Source organism: Musa acuminata, chromosome BXJ1-7 (assembly GCF_036884655.1).
Source record: "Musa acuminata AAA Group cultivar baxijiao chromosome BXJ1-7, Cavendish_Baxijiao_AAA, whole genome shotgun sequence".
NCBI lineage: Eukaryota > Viridiplantae > Streptophyta > Magnoliopsida > Zingiberales > Musaceae > Musa > Musa acuminata.
Genome location: NC_088333.1, coordinates 100,666 through 118,742, shown reverse-complemented (window position 1 = coordinate 118,742; position 18,077 = coordinate 100,666). Strand labels below are relative to the sequence as shown.

Here is an 18,077-nt window from a genome sequence, read left to right as displayed (position 1 = left end):
TGCTCACAACCAGTTTATATATCTAGGAAGAAAATGGTAATATGCAGGGCAGCATCTGGTCTCAGTCGCTGGATAAGAATTATTCTTACAGACTAGTATCAAAACAAGCAGGGAGCCAAAGCCCCCATGCCAACTACAAGCATGACAACAACTAAAAATGATGCTGCCACCAATCGGGGCATAGTTCCTTCTAAACTTATTCCATTCCATTAAATTTTGAAACGGAAGTACACTGCAAACAATACCCAAGAACTTTTCATCATGGCTTAAGCACCAAGGACAAGCCTATTTTTGAACTCTTCTCGATGGCCTTGGTGTCAACCTCTCCTGAGATGGTGAAAAATGATTTGGGCTTCCACTCATGCTGGATAAGAGCACTAGCCTTGCCATAATTGTTGAAGCGTGCCTTTATTGTGGTCAGAGGGTCGAGCGCATGGTGAGTTCCAAAGGCGAGTGTGTTCTCGTTGCTAGAGAAGCTATGGGTCAGCTCTGCACCAACTGCTGTGCTTGACAAAGGGTTAACCAAGTGGTAATAGGAAGCACTCAAGCTATCTCCCTTGTTATTCCTGCATGCAAATAAAAGTCGAAATTTACCATAAATATCCAAGACCATGCTTAGAATTTGGCATTTTCATCAAAAAATCAAAAAAATTCTTTATTTGGTGAAATTTTACTTGAGAGAAAATACTCACAGAGCCAAGGCAGCAATAAGATCAGCATTACTGATGCTCAGACTGGCATTGTACTTGATAAAATTCCCAGTTGCAGTATCAAATGCCACATCGGCACCAACTGAGACAGTCTTAGATCCAACCACACCAGAAAAGTTAACCACAGGATTTGCAGTCAATCCAATGCTTGCATTAACCCCAGCGTAATCATGCAAGTAGTGAAGCTCAACCTGAAAAAGTAGTTTAGTTTAATGATTGAAATGAAAAAGAGAACAATTATGCTGAACATATCTTCATCAACAAAAAATACAACTAGAACTTCTAACCTTCCCAGACCTCTGATCTGGAATAACAAAGCTGAAAATTGTCTTCAAACCTGGGGTGGCAAGTTCATTAATGGTAACTGTAGTTGTCACCTAGCAAGTATGACAATAATAGTTATGACCATCTGGTAGAAGAAAATTTTCATATACAAAAGGAAGCAGTACATCCTCTCATGTCTGTTTTTAGTGCCCTAAAAGCAATTGACTTGAGAATACACAAGCTCAGTATCATCCATCCTGAAAATGCCATTTTCATGATAAGTAAAACCATGTGGTTAATAATCATCATTGACTTGGCTGCATCACCATTTATTTTATCAAGTTAAATGCAAATATTAGTTACTGGTTAACCATGTTATAATGCAAAACAGATCAACTTATTATGACTTCATAATATATAAAAAAAATACCTTGTATATAAGTAAGTGATTGAAGCCCATGGGACTTGTCATAGAGTACAGACTGGCTTTGCTAAACTATAAGGAATAATCTCAAACAAGAAGTAACTTGTTCATTTAGGACTTCTTATCCTAAAACCATTACTGAAAAGTTAAGTAGAATAAGTACTACTTTAGCTCTCCTAAATCCTTCTGGAAACATCAACTCTAAACCCAACTCAAGACTGCAAGCTCCCTAGGATTCATTAGTTCAGGATAAAGATCCAAATCCTCCTATTTCTTTAAGTAATTATTGTAACCCGACCTTATCATCATTGCATTAGGAATATAAAGGTTTGAGATGTAATTTCATGAATATGTAAGAAATTTTGAAACTTGATGGAAGATTAGTGAATAAGAGATCAATGGTTAATAAACTATGGAACATTTGGCTGGAAAAACAATTAAGTATGAGATACAAAAGGTAAAAAAAGTAAAACGAAAAACATGCTCCATAAGAATAATGGTCACTTCTTCATAGGTGCTCCAAAATTGTGCTTAATAACCACAACAAATTGTATGTACCATGGCCAATGAAACAGCATAACATTTCTCATATTTTCAGAAACTATTACATCTAAAAGCCTTGCGCTTCATACACCATACATGTCAATTCATAAACAACAATGAAAAGGTAATAAATCTTACATTTGAATCTGAGTTTGTCTTCACATCAAAAGTGATGTTATTGTTCTTTATCTGAGACTGAATCTCACCAAAAATTATATCATTCTTCCTTGTACCCGAAGCTGTAATTGCCTGCAGCAGAGAAAAAGATCAAACAACTAGAATGGTAGAGTGTTGTAAAAAAGGTAGAAACTTAAGGATCACAAATGCCAAGAAGCTGACTGTCAGCAAACAAGCTCTCTACATGGATGATTGAACTAGAAAGTTCTAACCATCATGTTTCCTAGATTAGTAGAATCAACAAGAAGACCAAGTTCCTGAATACTTGGAGGTGGCCACATGAATCTTATCCACCATTACTTTTCCCATAAACTAGAAATATATATTTTAAGTAAAACCAGACTCAAACAAGCCAAACCAATGTAGAAAGAGAAGACAATGTACCATGCACATTTAATATATTTTTTAGTAAATTCAGTTTCTCCAGTAATATGCATATTTATAAGACCCACAGCTTAAACTAGCCAAACCAATGTAGAATGGGTCAATATAAATCAAAGTTCAAAGCACATTGGTTGTCCACCTGAACAAACTCTAACCGTCATATGCCAGCACCAAGACCATAATTACTTCACTAGCTTTCCCTTTTCCATGAGATCATATAGAAAGTCAATTAAGAAATTGCCAATATCCCATAGCATGTGCTGAAAGAACATAATGGTAATTGAAAATAACTTATATCCAGCAATACACAAGGAAGGATCTCTAATGGTGGTTGTTGCTCTAAGTGCTCCAGACAGTCACATACTTTAAAAACAGGAGCAGCTGGATGTGTGTCAAATGCCATGAAAACACGAACAAACAAAAAATTAGTGAAGCTGACATGAAACACACAAAACTAGACTGTTTTATATTAGCAGATAAGATATGGAATGGGGAAAGAATATTATGACTGGAAGGCCTGACCTCTACAAAACAAAAGAGGAAGGAGATACTATATCCTGTCACCACTAAATGATAGGCATGCTAACATCACCACATGCCAAAAATTCTGTCCCAGGACTGCTAGAGTTACATTGTATAGTAAAATACTATAGCGGACTCCTAAGAGACTATGATTATGAAGTGTGTAACATAAGGCCAGTTCATGACAAGCAAATATATTCTTTTATTTAAGAATAGAATAAGCAAAAGAGAGAATAGAAATAGATAATATAACAAAGAATAAATATTAGACTCAGCTCATTGTGCAACTGCCAGGGATGAAAATCTCACCTCCGCACATCTTATATATGACTGATGGAAATTCACCATTGGAATGTCCTCATACAACTCACACGTTGTCAACTTATACTTTGTGGAAAAAATATTCTTTCATTCATTAATTCTCTAATTTTCAATTACGATTCATTTTTTCCTTTTTATAGACCTCAAATAATAATATTCCAAAAAAAGATATGTTTTCAAAAATGAAGAAGAATACAATAATATCCCAAAAATCAAGTCATATCAATAATCAAACATTGCCTCCTTTATAAAGGTATGTTTTCATATTTTGACAAATAATATTCCTTGATAAAATATTTGATTTATGAACATATTCTTTTTTGTAGAAGCTTCAATATTTACAAAACTTTTTTGTAGGATAAAATCTTCAAACAATATGTAAAATCTTCAACCATGGCTAAGATGTATCTACTTCCTTTTTTCTCAATATCTCTAACGAATTATATGATTGATCTCCTTCCTTCTGGATTTTCATTTTTTTCATTCTTTTTGGCAATCTTGGTAATTAATATAGAATTATAGAAGATTTTTCATATGGAAACTTATGACATTTGCAAAATATCCCTAAATTAATAAAATTTATTCAATAAAAAAATAAAAATTGTCCCACATCAAAGTGATTATGGTAAACAACCAGAAGAAAGCAATTACAAACCAAAGGAACCCAACTATCAAACAAAAATAACTTTGCTGCACATAAAGACTTCTTGTTGTCATATTACGATCCAATTTTTATCTCAATCATAGTCACAGCTTCTGGGAAAAAGTCACAATTGCACATATCATGCCTACACTAACAACACAAGTCTTGGGTCATGACTACTGGGAGCTAGTTACATGAATCTTTTCACACCATGAGCTCTGTCGAAGGCAATCATGCGCCAAACGTCTAAAAAATTCAAGGTTAAAGTATATTCCTACTTCTGAGGATCTTTCGGCACTTCAGTTTACAGAAAGAGCCAAATGTTGAAACAATTGATCTGCAGTGCAATCAACAGATCAAAGATATATAATGGTCCAATTTAAGTACCACAATAAGATATCTCAGACCTGTTAGGGATTACAGTTGCCCAGAGACAGTTACGAATAATCCTACCCTCCTACCCTCAGAGTAAGATCCTCTTATAACTTGCACAAAGGCCAAACAAACATCAGTATTTGGAAAATATCCAAGTGGCATTTCTACCCTTGTCATTCTTTTAAGCACAATCTTCCTTGCTTGGAGTCCATCAGACGATCCATAGATCAATCAGAGGAAAAAAAAACCACCTATACAACACCCCTTTGGGTCATAGATTGTGAGGTTTCAAAAAAAAATCGCAAGCCATAGAGGCATCTAAGTGATTTCGAGATTAAGTTTACACAACATGACTAAACTACATAAATATATCCATTCATCGGAAGGAGAGAAGCTAAGAAGATAATCAGCAAATATATGACGCCAAACCCATTTCCAACGACACAAAAGCAAGATCAACGAGCAAGAAAAACCGAAAAGAAAAAGAAAATAATCACTTACGACTCCATTTGCGGTGCAGGTAGTGACGGTAAACTTGTGGTCAGTCTGATAATCCTTGTAAAGAAGATCTGCAAAAAAAAATCAAAGATGTCCAGCATAAAGACGGAAAAAGGAAGGAAAGAAAGGATTGGAAAAAAAAAAAACATGACAGAAAGTAAATTACCTCGGGCCTTTTTGCCGATCTCGGAGTAGAGACCTGGACCCATGAGACCGAAGGGCAGAGTGGTAAGGAAGAGAAAACGTCGCAGCGAGGAAAGGCGCGGAGAGGACAGGGCGGCGCCTTCCTAAATATTAGTAAATATCAACGACGTGAAGTGAGACGGATGTGGAGGAGCGTGAAGGCCCTAATCCGCCGTGAGAACCATAAGACGGCGATGAGACCGACCCGTTGTTTGGTGCAGGGAGATGACAGCCGTTGAATTCGTGGGGTCAGTGCTCTGGAACCGCTAGATGAACTGTCAGGTCAGCCGATTGATTTCTGGGGCGGGTTATGCCGTTTGACTGCTGGGTGCAGCCGTCTATCGGAACGAGCCCTCGAAGTATTTCAGGGATGACGTGACCGACATGACACGTCGACCCACATATCATTGTGACAAATTACAGCAGCGACGGCAATCGAAAAAAAAAGAGGGCCAAAACCTCAGTCAATTTGTTGAGTTTTTCTCTCTGCATGCATTCAGGATAATTGAAGTTGGGCACTTATCCTCTTGGATTATTCTACAAATTTGATCCTTGAAAGTTGTTCGGATAATCAAAATTTTTGTTAGGAAAACTCTCCGTTGTAAAATTTATCTCGTTCATCATCAATTTTGATTCTTTTCCGAAATAGCTATCCGGCATTCCATGCTCAAGTCTCAAATTGTTAAAGCATATCTTGTTCAGTCTCAGCACTGGTCTTGTCCATCTCCCCCGGTAGAGTGCTTCTGCGTGGCTGCCAACGCTGCCTCCTCGCTCTGCATTATGCCATGAAAATTGTTCCACGTCGACATCTCCAGTGCACGGAGTGTGTTTCCATGCGACTCCTATTGTTCAGGCACCCCCGCTCTTTGAATGACGACTAAAATTATCCCTCCCTCCCACCGCTCGACGCCGCGCGTGCCCTTGCGATGACAACATCACTTCGGAACATAATCACCAGGCACAACCCCATAACGCTTCTCGACTCATCCTTCGGCCCTGTCGCCCTTGCCCACGTCCACCAAATCCACGCCCAACTCCTCGTCCATGGCCACCTCAACTACCCCCTCCTCTTCGTCCAATTCCTCGCTGCCGTCGCCCTTCTCTCGCCCAGCAACACCACCCCCTCTTCTCCTCAGCACCACGAACGACAACTCCTGCTCCTCTATTCTCAGCGGCTTCTTGATTACTCTCCGCACCCGCCCACCACCTTCGTCCTTAACTCCTTAATTCGTGCCCACTCGAGAGGCCCTGATCCGGCCCCTGCCTTCCGCTTCTACCGCCGACTGCTCTGCTCCCCCGACGCCCTCTCCCCTGACCGCTTCACCTTCACCTTCCTTGTCGGCTCCTGCGGCCGAGGAGGGCCCTCCTCCGCTGCCGGGGAAATTGCACATGCCGCCGCCCTCCGCCGCGGCTTCGTTTCCAACCCCCACGTCCACAGCGCTCTAATCCGCATGTACGCCCAGTTCGGCCTCCTCGACGCTGCCCGCCGCGTCTATGACGAGCTTCCCGACCCTGATCTCGTTTCCCGCACAGCCATGCTTGGAGCCGTTGCCGCCGCTGGTGACATTGTCCTCGCCCGCGAGTTGTTCGACAGTATGCCCCGCCGGGACCCCATAGCCTGGAACGCCATGATCGCCGGGTACTCGCAGGTCGGCCGTTCCAGAGAGGCGCTGGAACTGTTTTCCTCAATGCAGTTGGAGGGTGTCAGAGTCAGCGTGGCGACGTTGGTCTCGGTCCTCACCGCATGCGCCCACCTGGGCGCGCTTGACCAGGGCAAGTGGGTGCACGCCTACATGCAAAGGAACAGACTCCGCGTCACGGTAACGCTCGGTACTGCCCTCGTAGACATGTACTCCAAGTGTGGCGACGTCGGGAGGGGGATGGATGTTTTCTGGAGGATGCAGGAGAAGAACGTCTACACCTGGAGCACCGCGATGAGCGGACTGGCGATGCATGGAGCCGGCAAAGAATGCCTCGATATCTTCGAGCTCATGAAGGAACATGGCGTGCTGCCTACCGGGGTCACCTTCGTCTCCGTGCTTCGTGGGTGTAGCGTAGCTGGATTGGTTGAGGAGGGCCGCCGGCACTTCGACTCCATGAGGGATCAGTACGGAATCGATCCATGGCACGAGCACTACGGTTGCATGGTGGACTTGTACGGGCGAGCTGGGCGGTTGGACGATGCCGTCCATTTTATCAATTCGATGCCCATTGAGCCGCATGCTGGAGCTTGGGGAGCTTTGCTCAACGCTTGCAGAATTTACAGGAACATTGAATTGGGCGAGTATGCAATGAAAAAGATGGTGGAGATGGAGTCGAAGAACCATGGGGCTTATGTCCTCTTGTCTAATATCTACGCCGAATCCAGGAACTGGGGAGGAGTTAACGATGTCAGGGAGTCGATGAAGGCCAAGGGTGTGAGGAAGGAGCCAGGTTGCAGCGTGATAGAGGTTGGTGGTGAGGTCCATGAGTTCTTTGTGGGGGACAACTCACATCCCAGGTACAGGGAGATCGAGGTGATGCTGCGAGAGATATCGAGGAGGCTTAGGTTGGCGGGGTACGCGGCCAAAACGAACGCGGTGATGTTCGACATAGAGGACGAGGAGAAGGAGGATGCTGTGTGTTGGCACAGTGAGAAGTTGGCGATCGCCTTCGGGCTGATTGCCTTGGGAGAGGGCGCTAGCATCAGGATCGTGAAGAACCTTAGAGTGTGTTGGGATTGCCATGATGCTACCAAGTTGATATCCAAGGTGTTTCAGAGGGACATCGTCGTCAGGGACAGGAACCGGTTTCACCACTTCAGAGATGGGATGTGTTCTTGTATGGATTACTGGTGATGGCTTCCACTTCTTTTATTATTTTTATTTCCTTTTGTTGGAGCATCACATAAACACAATCGCCATACTTGTTTTTGATTTGCAAGAATTAACATTCTCACAACGATGAAGAGCTTGCATATGTATATGTATATGTATATGTATATGTATATGTATATGTATATGTATATGTATATACATATACATATACATATATATATATATATATTTATATATATAAAAGGAGAAAAAATAATATATATATGTATATATATATATATAAGGGGAAAAAATGATTGATTTAACATAATCAAAATAATAATTTCATATATATAGAATTATGATATATGTTAGTTGGCTTTCATGGAGTCTTCTTTGTTAGAACGGTTTTGAGAATCTGCTACGTCTCTAGTGCCGGATTATTCATATGTTATTAAAGACATGGGATATTGGAATTTCTTTACCACAAACATCAAACAAGTGATAATCTAAGCCATAAATCACTTTCCCTTGGCCTGCATCATTCATCATTTTTCTTTGAGAAATTGAGGCAAGGAAACACATACATTTCATGGTTATGAAATAGGAGTACTAATATGAAGGGAAAGGATTATTGGATTACATGGATGGCAATGCTGTGGAAGTATTAATATTTTTTCCGATCTTATTGACATTGTTTGAGCCAAAGATAGCAGAAACATAGTCAACGCCCATTATGATACGTTGGAATGGGCAGTGAGCCCACAGTGACAAAGCTGTTTGGTCGTTTGGTTCTCGGAGTTGGTGTACCTACTATGGCTGCGACTTAAAGTTTTAGATGTTTGGTTGGAGACCGGCACCTCGAGAAGCCTTCCTAATAAATGAAATGGTCCCACTCTTGATGTCATGGTGTGTGGCAAATATTTACATGGTGTATAATTATAGTATTTTTTTTTTCTGTTTTGTTTTTTAGTCCTATTAGACAATAGAAATCTGGGCTTAAGTTCGCGTTGGCCTCGGGTGCCATGATCTTATCCTTCTTTTCTATCTTTCTAATAAATGCAATCTTTTTTATTCTTTAATGGCATGGCAACATAGTGGTGAATTCCTGGTTTTCTTAATGAGGTTCTCTTGGTCTTCCTTGTATTATATCGGGAGAAAATGCCCATGATTAGTGGTTAGCTATTTTATTTACAAAGATATCAATGTTTATCCTTTCCTAACTTATTCCCTTCTCGTTCTTCCTCAACTCTTCTTCCCCAGCCCTCTTCCGCTCTCACGGTTCCCTCCACATTTAAAAGAAAGCAAAGAGAAGATAATGAGCCTAACTAGCTTAGGAGTTCACATTTATAGTTGTGAATCTGCGTTGACAGAGGAGAGCAATGGAGAAACTGCAACATTCGCGAAGGACGAGAAGAAGAAGAGTTCCACCTTCGTAATCGATTGCCTACGTGAATAAAAAAATTATAAGCATCACCTACTTGGAGAAATTCCTCTAAAGCAGATCAAGGTAGCCAGTGACAGGGCTAATGTCCTGGAGGTATACTTTAATATACACCATTTTGATTCATGGACTTCTCTAAGGAGACTACGTTTATGATATGTTCCTCACCAACTACACGTAGTCAATAACGAAGGTGAAACCCATCTTCCCTTTCCCTTGGAGATGAAGAGATATCATGGGTATGGTATAGGTTGGGAAATAAGAGTTGGGTAAGCAGAGACTTTGCCTGAAAGCTGATTCATGTGGATGCCATCATAAAATGTGCTGCGCCGTAGAAAGAAAGGCGGAAGACGTGACAAACGATAACAACAGACAAGAAAAATCGTACTAGTGTTCAAACGTCATCTTTCTTCTAGAAGAGTATAAAGAAAGAAAAAGAAAACTGCTGACAGCTCATGCGGTGCGTCATCACCACAAAATGCCGTCATTCCTGGTCATCGATTCATCGGCAACAACCATGCAACACGGTGATCAACCATTCTCTTCCAGCTCGTTTTGTATGGTTTACAGGCGGGCCGCCGTAGGGATCGCCACTTCCTCGCTTTCTGACTATAAATATTCCTCTTCCTCCAACATCATGAACAAGCTACTGGTGCTTTTAAATCTTCATCACCATCGATAACAAACAAACATGGCGGAAGTGAAGAGCAAGATTTTAATCATCGGAGGGACGGGGTATATTGGCAAGTTCATGGTGACAGCCAGCGTTCGCTCCGGTCACCCCACGTTCGCTCTGATCAGGGACTCCACTCCTTCCGACCCCGCCAAGGCCAAGCTCTTAGAAGACTTCAAGGCCTCCGGCGTCACCCTTCTCCGAGTAACTTCTTCCTCCAATTCTTTCTCGTCATCTCACCTCTTCTGTTTTTCTTTTTTCTAATTTTTCTTTATCGCTGATGAGTTAGGGGGATTTGTACGATCACGAGAGCCTGGTGAAAGCAATTAAGCAGGTAGACGTGGTCATTTCCACAGTGGGGTTCATGCAGACGGCGGATCAGTCAAAGATCCTGGATGCCATTAAAGAGGCCGGAAACATCAAGGTTCTTAATAATTCTCCCCTGTTTCCTTTCCCTTTCTAATTTCTTCTGTGCGGGAATCCGGCAACGAAGCGGCCGTGAAATTAAATCTTTACGGAATCAAGAAAGATTTAAAAAAGAAAAAAAACTGTAAATGGCTTCCTGTTTCGGTGACTTTGCTTTTAGTTTGCCTTAATTGTTTTATCGGAGATTGCTATTGTTCAGTTTATAATCGTAGGGCCTCGCAGTTTTGCATCCTTGGTTTGCAATTTCACGAATATCGAGATATAAACAATGAATCTTCTAAGGTATCGAAACATGAACAATCATCTCTGCTAAATATGGCTCGTCTGTTTCTTTCACCGGTGAAAAGTCTATTGTTCTTCGGTGGTCACTTCTGAGCTTTTAGTTTCCTTTCTTCTGAGCAGTTCTTGACAGTTGTGGTTCAACACGGTTTCGCAGAGGTTTTTTCCGTCGGAGTTTGGGAACGATGTGGATCATGCACATCTGGTGGAGGCAGCAAAACCAATTCTTGCCGAGAAGGTTCAATTTCGACGGACTGTCGAGGCATCAGGGATCCCGTACACCTTCGTGGCTTGCAACTGGTTCGCTGGTTACTTCCTTCCGACGCTGGCACAAGCAGGAGCTAGTGGCCTTCCCGTAGACAAAGTCACTATATTAGGCGATGGAAATGTCAAAGGTAAACGTATCAAAAGTACCCATCTCCGTGGATTTTCAGGAAATACGGGAAAAGAAATGATTTGAGTTTTCCGTCAGGACCATCAACAGAATTGGTATACTCTAAATAAGTCTCGGTTCTCACACATTTGTATTTGGTTGTTCAGCTATATTTGTTGATGAAGACGATATCGGGACTTACACCGTCAGGTCCGCCGATGACCCAAGAACTTTGAACAAGATTCTGTATCTGAGGCCATCTGCTAACACTCTAACGCATAATGAGCTTGTATCTCTCTGGGAGAAAAAGGTTGGCAGGACTTTTGAGCGGGTTTACGTCCCCGAAGAAGAAGTTTTGAAGCAGATCCAAGGTGTGTAGAAAGACTTCCCGAGCTCATAGTTGTTTTGATTAGACACCAATCTGGTAATTTAAATCAACTCACTAACCATCTACTCATTTCTTCAGAAGGACCTTTCCAAATGACCATCATACTTGCGATCATGCACTCTGTTTTTATCAAGGGGGATCACACCAACTTTGAAATCGATCCGTCATCTGGTGTGGAGGCTACTGCACTCTATCCTGATGTCAAATATACGACTGTAGATGAATACTTGAATCGCTTCCTCTGAGAATATGCCGCGAACATATTTCTATAGCCAATAAACACGCAAGTAAAACAGTTCAATGGCTTTCTCTGTGGCCAATGAACACGCCATCTAATAACATTGGCTTCTTGTTCATGAGTTTGTCACTCCATTGTTATTCGTTTCACATGAAAGCTTATCATTTTAGTTGCTGCAATGGCATTGTACGCGCTTGATTGTTGAAAAGCGTTGTACTAGTAAGTATGGCTCCAAGTGATTCTGGATTTCTATCATTTTGATTAATAGCAATCAAATGCTCTTTTTTTTTCCTGTTTCCTCTGATCACTGATTTAGAAGCCGGATGAGTTGGAATATTTCTTATTGAATCCTCCGGATCTGTAAATAGAAAGCGAAGAGTAGTTATACTTGCGTCCAACTCACCTTTTTGAAGTGTCACATTACCTGTGGCTTGGTATTGTCAACCGAAAGTTGATGAATCTCTCCAAAAGCCATGAACACTTTGGGCGGTAAAGTCCACACAAGGAAGGTTTGGTTGAAAGGTTGATGGATGATCCGAGAGAGTTCATACGATACTTACGAAAACAAGGGAATTGATGATTTATACAAGTGATAAATGCGACCCAAGGGATGTTTCACGACAATCTCTTCATGAGTGAAAACTTTCGAACAACATAGCTGGAAAGAGATAGAAAAGAATAACTGAAGAAGCTTGATTGTATTCACATGTCCGCTCCTATTAAGGACGTCAATCCTGGACCGATGTAATGTAAAAAGGTGGCGAGCGAGGGGTTTCGATCAACCGAATGGACATGAGAAACTCGTAGTTGACGGCAGACAACATGATCTCGCACAAAATGGAAGTCGATAGTAATATGTTTCATGAGTGAGTGGAACACTGGATTAGCGCACATATAGGTAGCTCCGACATTATCACAATATATTATAGAAGTAGGGTTGATGTTGAGTTCTTTTAGTAAATTTGTGACCAAATTGAGTTTTGTAGTGGCAATGGCGATGGCATGGTATTCAGTTTCAGTTATAGATCGTGCGACTATCTTTTGCTTCTTAGAACTCCAATTGATTGGATAAGCGCTAGGAAGACAATATACCCCCATAAGGATGTTCGATCATCAAAATTGCCTGCCCAATCAACATCGATAAAGGCATGAAGCTGAAGTGGAGAGTATTTATGAAGAAAGACACTATGATTGAGAGTCCCCTTAAGATATCGTAGGACTCATTTAACTGCAGACCAATGCATAATAGACGACCTCTGCATAAACTGTGATAATTTGTTAACTGCAAATGAGATGTCGGGACGGGTGAGAGCTATGTACTGTAGAGAACCAATGACTTGTCAGTATTGAGTGGGTTCCATAGCAGGACTTCCATTATATAATTTGAGAGAGCCACTAGCAGATAGAGGAGTTGTAACTACATTTGCGTCTTGCATGTTTGTTTTAGATAATAAATCTTGAATATACTTTCTTTGTGACAAAAAGAGACCGGAAGGTGTGAATGTAGCCTCTACACTCAGAAAGTAGTTTAGGGGTCCTAGATCTTTGAGTGAGAATTGATCTGCCAACTATTTGATGAATGCTTAGATTTCTTCGGGGTTGTTGCCTGTGACAATGATGTCATCCACATAGACCAAAATATAAATTGTGTTGCTATGGTGGTATCTAAAAAATAACGAAGAATCAGATTTGGAGTTGAGAAAGCTAACTGAAGTAAAAAAAGAGCCAAGTTCATTGTACCAAGCTCTTAGAGCCTGACAAAGTCCATAAATAGCTTTTCGAAGTTTGCAGACATGCCTTAGATATTGAGGATGAGTGAAATTAGGACGTTGTTAGGTAAAAACATCTTCAATTAGAGTCTCTTGTAAAAAGACATTATTAACGTCCAATTGGCGTAATTGCCAACCCTCAATGGTGGCGAGACTCAAGATAAGTCTGATTGTAGCGGGCTTAACAACGAGCCTGAATGTCTTAGTGAAATCAACTCCAGGTCTTTGATGAAACCCTTTGGTGATGAGGCGTGTCTTATATCGGGCAATAGAGCCATCGAGGTTCCGCTTAACTCAAAAAACCCACTTACACCCAATGATGTTTTGTGTATAATGAAAGAGTACTAGATCCCATGTTGAGTTATGGAGGAGGACATTATATTCCTCACACATGGTGGTACGCCAATGCGAAAATTTTTGGGCTTGAGTGAAGGTGGTGGGTTCAACGGTGGTGGATGAGGAATCCACGATAGCATCGAGATCAAGGACCTGATGCGGTTTGAAAATACCACTTTTAGAGCGTGTGGTCATAGGGTGGTTGGAGACTATGGGACAGTGAGACTGTGTTGTTGGAAGAAGGGGTTGAGAGTCATTGACATAGGGCGGGTCAAGTGAGGTACATTAGGGTCACTTGGCTGAGAAGGAGGTAAAGATAACAATTGTGATCCTGAACCAAGCACCCCAATAGTCGGAGAAGAGAGAAGTGGAGTAGGAATGGGTAATTGCTGAACCGGAGGAGTGGAATAATGTGGATCATGAGAGGAGGAACTGGACGATGTTATGGGAGGCTCATCCGGTTGGATCGGAGGTATACCCCAATGAGAAATAGTTAATGAGGTGGTCTGCATGGTAGGAGAGGTATGGTTATGAAAAGGAAAGACATACTCAACAGAAATAACATAACGCAATATAAAAATTTTGAGTAATACTCTGAGTTTATGAAGGTTTGGGGGTTTGTGAAATAGTGTGTCAAAGAGGGACTAGTATTGTAGGACTAGCGTAGGTATGCTATTTATAAGATAGACGGTAGTTTGAAAGGTTGTCGTCCAAAAGTTTGAAAGCATGGAAACATAATGGAGAAGTGTGAGCCCAGTTTTCACTATATGCCGATGTTTGCGTTCGACGGAGCCAACAAGTTGAGGAGTATGCGGGGGGAGATTTGAGGTGTTGGAAACCACAAGCTGAGAGATAGGAAGTTAGGGCTTGATATTCACCGCCAGCATCAGAGTAAATCATTTTGATGGTAGATTGAAAGTGATTTTTGATCAACTTTCGAAAAGTGGGAAAGATGGTCGAAACGTCAGATTTATGGTGAAGAGGATATAACCATTGCTAGTCATAAGTGCCCAGCAAGCCAATCACGTGAGTGATGACACGTATGACTTGATACAGAATCTTTTTGCTTATTATATTTTGGCGTATATCACTTTATAACTATTGCATAAATGCATACATATATTGTGATGTCCTTGGATTTGTGCAATGGGAATCGGATCGTGATGAGATCACAATAATGAGATCGATTCACCTTTAAACACATGTCCTAAATAATCCCGGTCATAGGTTACTCGAAAGGGACATCGTGATAACCGGACAGACTGGTGTGTTGTATACCCGTCTATATGATGGATGTAGCTGGTCTCATAGCTGCTCGTGTAGGGACACTAGGGATACAGTACAGGTGCTCATTGGAGAATGAGTTCACTAATTGATCCGCTTACGAAATGCTGGATGGTTGATGATGCCTTATTGTCAGACAGCGATTCCGTAGTCATAGTGGTATATCTGGTCCTTAGACTTGAGACACCAAGGATGTCCTATATGAGTGCTCCACTCTTTGATACCAGACTTATAGGTTTGGCTGTCCCAGATCTAGTACAGCTGGTCATTGGGAGTGGTAGTCGACCTTACGAGGGCTATTGAGTGTCGATAGAGGATCATCCACTCTCGGCGTCATGAGAGGAATATCCCATGTGTTCTTGCTCAGACAAATCCCTGGCCAGGGTCATTCGGGTTGAGAGAGAAAGAGTTCTGCGGGAGAATCCGATTAGAGCGAGACTCGAGTAGAAACTGTATGGGTCTGACAGCACCATACTCGATATACGGTCTCTAGGATATTAGATGGATGAGGAACTATAGGTACATGATAATTGAGGACAGACAGGTCCAATGGATTGGATTCCCCTGTATCGTCTGGGGACTACGACATAGTGGCATAGTACGTCCGTAGTCGATGAGTCAAGTGAATTATTACAGAGATAATAATACACTGAGTTAGAAGGAGTTCTGACAGGTATGACTCACGGCCAGCTCGATATTAGGCCTAGAGGGTCACACACATATAGTAGGCATTACGATGAGTAGAGGTTCGGATATGAGATATCCGATGGAGCCCTTGTCTTATTGGATGCAGATCCAATACCCACTAGAGGAGGACCCATTAGGGTTTGATAGGTGACCTCTATAAATAGGAGGGATTCAAAGCCTCATAGGCTAGAGCCTTTGCTTGGCTTTCCTATTCTCCTCTCCCTCTCCACCTCATAGCAGGCCTGGAGTTTTGAGAAGCGTCATCGCAACCCTGCTGTGTGGATCCCCGCTAGAGAGGAGGACGCTTGACCTCCTTCACCCTCTCCTAAGGATCTGTAAGGAAACAGGGATATACGATCTCCCTAGGTAACACAATCTACTCTATACGCAGTTTTGAGTTTTGCGGATTTTGTGCACCAATCTTCGCACGACGACGAACATCCTTTTGGGAATCGGGGATTTTGTTTTCTTGTTCTTCCGCTGCGCATGTGATGTCGCCCCCAAGATTTCCCAACAGTGGTATCAGAGCCAGGTTGTTCGTGCGAATGATTGGTTTTGAACTGCGTGTGTTTTGTTTAGGAAGAATTTTGACGTCAAAATCGTTGACGCAAAAACAAGGAAGGGCAGCAACAGTTGCTGCCCTCGATCTGCGTGCGTGCAGCGTAGTCGAAGGCGGGCAGCACAGGGGCGGGCGTTGCCCCACCGGCAAAACCGCCCGCGGGGGGCGCCCACTTGCAACAGCAACGCCCTCACCCCGCCGCATAGGCCGCCGCCAACAGGGTGGCGGCGACGGCAGCAGTAAGAGGGAATTAGGGTTTTGGGCAAAAAAGACAATTTTGCCCCTGTGAATTTGAGAAATTCCAGTTTCTGTCTTTTATCCAAATTATGAAAATACCCTTAGGAATTGAGAAATTCCCTACATGTCCCTGATTTCAAAAAATATTAATTAATTAAAAGGTTTAGTTGATTATTATTTTTATTATTATCTAGTAGTCCTACATGATGATGATTATTTATACATGTGATGTATGATGTGTGGACGGATGATCATGGACCGTGTGATGTGTGTACTTGTGATTATTATTATTGAGGTCTACGAGCCTCCATTATATTTCTCGTTTATTGTCGGGCCTGCGTGCCAATGATTAAGTCGTAATCACATTAGGAGGTGTAGCGGGAGCGTGGATGCGATAGCGGGACCCACGAGACGGACGATCGGGATGCATCAAGATGCATCAAAATGTCGACGGAACCGACGAGGACGAGATGGACGATCACAGGGCATGGAGATGCACCGTTGCACACATAGATCTTGATGTGAGTGATTAGGCCTACTGGCTCGAGCCTAATCATATTAGGTTGTGGTCAATGATCATCTGGTGTGATTGCTTATACATATACTAGATATGTATATATATTTGCATGCGATGTAGATATATATTAAATATGTATATGTGTGACATGTCATATTAGGAGACCAAATCCCGGTGGCCTTCCATTGTTATGAGTAGGAACCGATTCCATCGTTATGACCAAATCCCGGTGGCCTTCCATATTAGGAAACATCTCTCGATAATATTAAGTCGGTAAACGTGAGGCAATTAGATTGACCCATGTGGCCTTCCATCGTTATGAGTAGGAACCGATTCCCGGTGTAGGTTGAGTTGGTCGAGTCCCTCGAGACTCACCTATATCGCGATTTGCTATCTTGCTTACGACATAGAGTTGTCACCGGTGACCTGAGGGCATGGTATGCTTGGTCGAGTCCCTCGAGGGTATATCATCAAATCAAACTCATCTTGTAACGAAGGTGTTGACTTAACCGAGCATCATGGTTGGTCGAGTCCCTCGAGGCCATGGTGATTCGGAGGCCGAACAGGACGGGAATCACAAGGAGTTGTGATCGACAAGAGTTGCCTACCTTTTAGGCTTAGTGTGATTGGTCGAGTCCCTCGAGGTTACACTAAGACGCTGATTGGATCCTGATCCCCACTAGAAGTCTGCCGGAGACTTCCGTTTCACGTGTTGAGGGTGTCGCGTGACTCGTTAATAAAATATTGGGAGCATATTAAGATAGAAGTCCATATCTTGATAGTTTATTTCTTGCAAAATCTGCATGTTATTCATTTTTGCTGCATCTTTATTTTCAGAAAATATCGCTTTCAAATCCCTTACGTGGTATACTTGATGTCAATCGCCTCACTGGTCTAAATTATACGGATTGGCTCCGTAACTTGAGAATTATTCTCACAGCGAAGAAAAAATCGTGTACGTCCTTGATACAGTGATGCCTACACCCGAAGAAGGGGCAAGCGAGGATGAGATCGCTCGCTATGTGAAG

At 42.2% G+C, this 18,077-nt stretch overlaps 3 protein-coding genes across 3 annotated transcripts; 2 read left to right on the top strand and 1 right to left on the bottom strand.

Moving 5' to 3' along the window:
• LOC103991042 (mitochondrial outer membrane protein porin 1) lies at positions 1–5,325 on the bottom strand. The gene is made up of 6 exons (XM_009410407.3): positions 5,028–5,325; positions 4,865–4,932; positions 2,080–2,190; positions 998–1,087; positions 693–901; positions 1–566 (listed from the first exon to the last, which is right to left on the bottom strand). Exons 1-6 carry the CDS (start codon positions 5,068–5,070, stop codon positions 260–262), a joined length of 828 nt encoding a protein of 275 aa, XP_009408682.2. The 5' UTR covers positions 5,071–5,325; the 3' UTR covers positions 1–259.
• Positions 5,326–5,500: 175 nt separating this feature from the next.
• LOC103991043 (putative pentatricopeptide repeat-containing protein At5g40405) lies at positions 5,501–7,969 on the top strand. Its single transcript, XM_009410409.3, has one exon. It carries the CDS (start codon positions 5,971–5,973, stop codon positions 7,879–7,881), a length of 1,911 nt encoding a protein of 636 aa, XP_009408684.2. The 5' UTR covers positions 5,501–5,970; the 3' UTR covers positions 7,882–7,969.
• A 1,885-nt stretch (positions 7,970–9,854) lies between these two features.
• On the top strand, positions 9,855–11,778 carry LOC135678049 (phenylcoumaran benzylic ether reductase Pyrc5-like). The gene is made up of 5 exons (XM_065190360.1): positions 9,855–10,160; positions 10,246–10,380; positions 10,819–11,056; positions 11,202–11,405; positions 11,501–11,778. Exons 1-5 carry the CDS (start codon positions 9,975–9,977, stop codon positions 11,665–11,667), a joined length of 930 nt encoding a protein of 309 aa, XP_065046432.1. The 5' UTR covers positions 9,855–9,974; the 3' UTR covers positions 11,668–11,778.
• The last annotated feature ends 6,299 nt before the right edge of the window (positions 11,779–18,077 follow it).